The sequence below is a fragment of the Mandrillus leucophaeus genome, unplaced genomic scaffold (assembly GCF_000951045.1).
Source record: "Mandrillus leucophaeus isolate KB7577 unplaced genomic scaffold, Mleu.le_1.0 Scaffold1079, whole genome shotgun sequence".
Taxonomy (NCBI): domain Eukaryota; kingdom Metazoa; phylum Chordata; class Mammalia; order Primates; family Cercopithecidae; genus Mandrillus; species Mandrillus leucophaeus.
Window position 1 is genome coordinate 424,196 of NW_012098976.1, and position 4,868 is coordinate 429,063.

Sequence of the window (4,868 nt, forward strand, 5' to 3'; positions counted from 1 at the left end):
CAATAAGTTTGAGCACCTACTTTGCATAGGCACTGTTCTAGACTGACTTGATGCCTTTTCTAATCTTCAGATTTGATGTATGTTCAAAGAAACACAAATTTTTCTGTTTCTCAATTTACATTATGCTAGAAAAAACCAGACTCAGACTATTATTTTATACCCTTAAAATTTGTATCTAGTTACTGCAATTGTATTTACATCTTTAATAATTTTAATCTGTAGTCATTTCTATAATAAAATGATATCAACAAATTATATGGATAATAAATGTAGAGTCCTAAATTGCAGTCTTGATTGTTTAAATTGACAAATTGAAAGTACTGCTGTGAATTGGATTCATATTGGCAATCATTCTGGATCACATAGCTGTGCCATAAACCCCTACTCTAATGATTGGTTGCAGGATTTTTCCCCACCTGAATTATCTAGTAAATGGTACAGTTCTCCATATTCACAGATGTAACTGAAGGTTTCTGTGCTGAAACATAGACAAGTCAGCAGAAAAATATTAGGGCTTCCTGCCTTTAAATGTTGGCCTGTTACCAATTCTGCATGTGGCATTGACAAAATTTAAAGTAAGTGGGTAAATGTATGTGTTAATGAAAAACAGAAATAGGGAGAAAAAAGATACAGATAAATGGCCAAATTTAAATTTATTGTAACATACTTCCATTTTTAAGATAGCTCAACCTTGGATTGTTCCTAGAATGTAATCACTCCTATATTTTTAAAGATAATGTAGTCTGTAAATTAAATTTTATTTTAAACCTTGGGTACCCTATAACTCAAGACTAAACACTATCTAATGTCTTCAGCAGAGAAAAATGTTACCGATTTAAACATTTAATAATAAACCTTTATTAACTTGTATTAAGAGCATTTATTTGTCTATTGTGCATGAGTGTTTTACATTAATTGAAATTACTTGTAGTGAAAGTTTACTGGACATTTCATCAGTTTTTTTGAATTATATGCCTGAAGTGTCTATGGTTGACTCTTAAGTTTTAATCAATAGATCAATTGTTATGAAGACATACTGTCTTAAACTATAAAGGATTATTCTTGACCATAGAAATGCAAATTGACTTAACCAATTATTTGATTATTTTTTTCTCCTAGTTAGAAATATTCTCTGTTTAAGTATAAAGATTAGGTCCAATATCATGGGTATCAAATAGTAAAATTTTTAACTAGTTGGTCCAGAAAATAGTGAAATAATGAATGAATAATGAAATAGTGAAATAATGAATAATTTAAATAAATGTTTATTTTACAAAGCAATATAAAATACTTTACATTGAATTTATATTCTTATTTTATTTATTTATTTATTTATTTATTTATTTATTTATTTATTCTTGAGACAGGGTCTTGCTCTGTAGGCCAGGGTGGATGGCAGTAGTGTAATCACAATTCACCCTACCCTCAATCTCCTGGGCTCAAACCATTCTCCCACTTCAGCCTCCTGAGTAGCTGGGACCACAGGCATGTGGCATGAGCTACTTGGCTCATTTTTTTTTTTTTTATTTTTGGTAGAGTTGGCATCTCTCTATGTTGCCCATGCTGGTCTTGAACTTCTGGGCTCAAGAGACCCTCCTGCCTCAGTCTCCCGAAGTAGGGGGATTACAGGGATGAGCCACCATGCCTGGCCTATATTATTGTAAAAGTACACTTTAGGGATACTTTAATATTGATGCCATGTCTTTATAAAGTAACCTTCTCTGTGGTTACTCTACTGAATAATGAATAATAAGCCTGTTTTCCACCTTAGATAACATCAGTGAGAAAATGCAGCCTATGAGTACTGGGCTTTTTTTCTTTTTTCTGTTTCTGCTTTATTTTATTTTAATTTTATGCAAGGAACTTGGCTTATTATTTTGCATTTGACACATGGATTTCCCTATTCATTCTGCCTAGGAAGAATGCAACTACTTTCTAAAAGTTAAAGTCTTTTATTTTCTTTATTATTGTTACTATGTTTTAAAATAATTCTTGTGTTCATGCCTCCTGATGATACTGTAACTTTGAGTAACACAAATATATATGTTGTAGCATAAAAGTTCAAAGTGAAAAAATTTTGAAATTTTTTCTTTATGACTATAACCAGCTGATATTAAGAAAGACATGAAGTAAAGATGTTTTGTTCAGGAATAACAAACTATTATTTTTCATTCTTTCATTTTAATGTTAAAAGTCTTATAAGAAATATTTTCTGATGTCAGGGCTAAGAAGCTAAAATTTGAGATTTTTTGGTTTTTGTCCTCATTATCTCATATTTGCTTTTGCATTGATTTGGGAAAATACACCTTTTAAAATGCATTTTTGTACAACCTGTGCATCCTTGTATGTCTTATCAAAATCATTGTCCTCATTCAAATGTTATAATTCATTTTACCCAGAAATGCTGTTATTTAACTTAATGTTGTATTTCACTCAAACTCTACCAACTTTATACTTTCCCAAGGGATAGATCCTCTTCAGATATTATAATTATATTTTGATAGGAAAAGAGAATTAACAATAGCCAATATAAATATTTTATATTTCTTCCGAAATAATACAAATCCTTCACACACACACGTATACACATGCTTTAATAATGTAGACAAATTAATCTGTGCTCAATATCCCCTAGCACTTGCCTTTGAAAACTAAATCCATTCATTGTTGAAAATTAATTCTTAAATCAGTTTGAACTTGAAGAACATGAGAATATGCTTTTTAAATTGTTTTTCTTGCTGCTGAATATTTAGATAATATTCAACCTGAAAAGAACTTCTAGCATTACTTAGCGCAGTCTTCTAAATTACAGATGATACAATTGAGATTCAAAAAAGTAGAGCAACCATCTCAAAAAGTCGATGATATCATCCAAATAAGATATTCTTTTGCTATCCTATTTCCATGCTGTCTTCACTATTCAAAGCCTTTTTCATGCACACAAGTAGAATTTGACAGTAGTGTAAACATCTTGAGAGCAGGATATATATATATATATTCTATATATGTAATTATATATATGAGTGTCATCTTCAGATAATGAAAGCAGACAACAAAGTTGCAGAGTAACTTGTAACATGTAACAAGTGGTAAATAAATGTTTGTTGATTGAATGTTATAATTTCAAACTTGTAAGTTATATTGTAAGAACTTAATAGGTTGAGATGTCATATTTAATGTGAATTTTTTTTCCCAAAGGGCATTTGGGTACCTGAAGGAGAAACTGTGAAGATTCCTGTGGCTATTAAGATTCTTAATGAGACAACTGGTCCCAAGGCAAATGTGGAGTTCATGGATGTAAGTACAGACACCCAGGCAATCACATTTTTCTCCATTATCAAATAGCCTGCTTAATTAAAGCAAAGTAAAACCAAAACTCCACAACTTACGAATTTCTCCTATGGAAATGTTATAATCTTATAATTAAAGACATTTCTAAGACCACTTCACATTGTATTATACTTTTTAGATCACTTCTGCTTCACAACTATCTGCCTAGATAGTTCACTAGAACTTGCCTTTAGAGTTTGAAGATATTTACAATCCCCAAGGTGAATTATCTACCACATTGATTCAGACATGTAATGTTCTTATATTTCCTTGTTAAATATAACCAAATAGCTCTCAAGTGAGAGCAATACATAATTTCAACTGAAAAGATATTTAGCAACCAAAAATAGTCAATTGTATTAAATAACCAAAACTCATGAGTATATTTCTTAAAATTAGTTGCACTGAACAATATTAGAAAGACTATGTGGTGGTGGTAATAAGTCACTAATATTTACAAAGCATTTACTAAGTGCCAAACACTGTTACAAATAACTCACAAATAATAACTTATTTATTCCTCAAAATATGACAGACCAAGAACCTGGGGTTAACCCAAGGTTACCCCAAGGTTACAAAGTTAGAAAATGGCAGGTCTGGACTTTCAGTTCAGGAAGCCAGCTTGGGTAGGGAATCAGTAAACTTTTTTTTATAAGGCTGGATTATAGTCAGGCTTTTATATGCTATGTGTTCTCGGTGGCAGCAACTCAACTCTGCCCTTTTTGGTGGGAAAGCAGCCATAGATAATTAAAGCGAAACCAAACAACAAAAACTAATGCAAATGGGTGTGACTGTGTTCCAATAAAACTTTTTATTTACACAAATAAGCTTCAGGCCAGATGTTGCCTAAGGGGAAAGCAGGGGCTAAAATTGATCATTTGAAAAAATAACCATACTGCTTTATTTTATTATGGTTATGATCTATTTAGCTGAAAACACCAATCAAGATTAGTTTCTATAGCAAGTTAGTCTCTGTTAAATTTAAATTAATAACCTACCTGAGTCAGGTAATTACCACTTGACATTTATTTTTTCAATTCAAATTCAGAAGAAAAGACTCTATGGGTTAAAAAACTCGAACTATAGAATAATAACAGACCTCTAAAGAATAAAAAAAGTACTTTATAAGGTCAATCAGAACTTTAAGATTTCCCCTAGCAAAAATTGTAGATTTGAACTGTTCAGCAAATTTCAGAGAGTAGGATTGAATAAAATTATATATGTATCATGCTGTTATTTTTTCACATTCAATACAAGACATCTTGCCAGGGGTTCTATCAAAGACCATATATGTTCTTTCTCTATCTTTTAGCATAATGTCTTGAGTAATAAGAATGATTTGTATTTTCAAATGACCTTCATATAAAAGATGATGCAAGCATATGCACTTTGATTTTTTTAAAAAGATAGATTGCTACATATCTCTATCCAGTTTCTCTTGTAAGCTCCTTTACAAGTTTTACAGGAGCTGTCTTTGACCTTGAATAATTTATTTGTGTATAATGCTAACTACTTTATATAAAACTGCTTTCAGCTTA

The 4,868-nt window shown here is 30.9% G+C and overlaps 1 protein-coding gene across 1 annotated transcript in view; it reads left to right on the forward strand.

Annotated features, from left to right (window-relative positions):
- The window catches only part of ERBB4 (erb-b2 receptor tyrosine kinase 4), a gene marked incomplete at its 5' end in the record, with an annotated part of 620,722 nt that overhangs the window by 330,100 nt on the left and 285,754 nt on the right, over window positions 1-4,868 (forward strand). Inside the window, one exon of the mRNA XM_011986142.1 lies at window positions 3,199-3,297. Coding sequence (XP_011841532.1) covers window positions 3,199-3,297 — 99 coding nt within the window. The remainder of the gene's footprint in view (window positions 1-3,198; window positions 3,298-4,868) is intronic.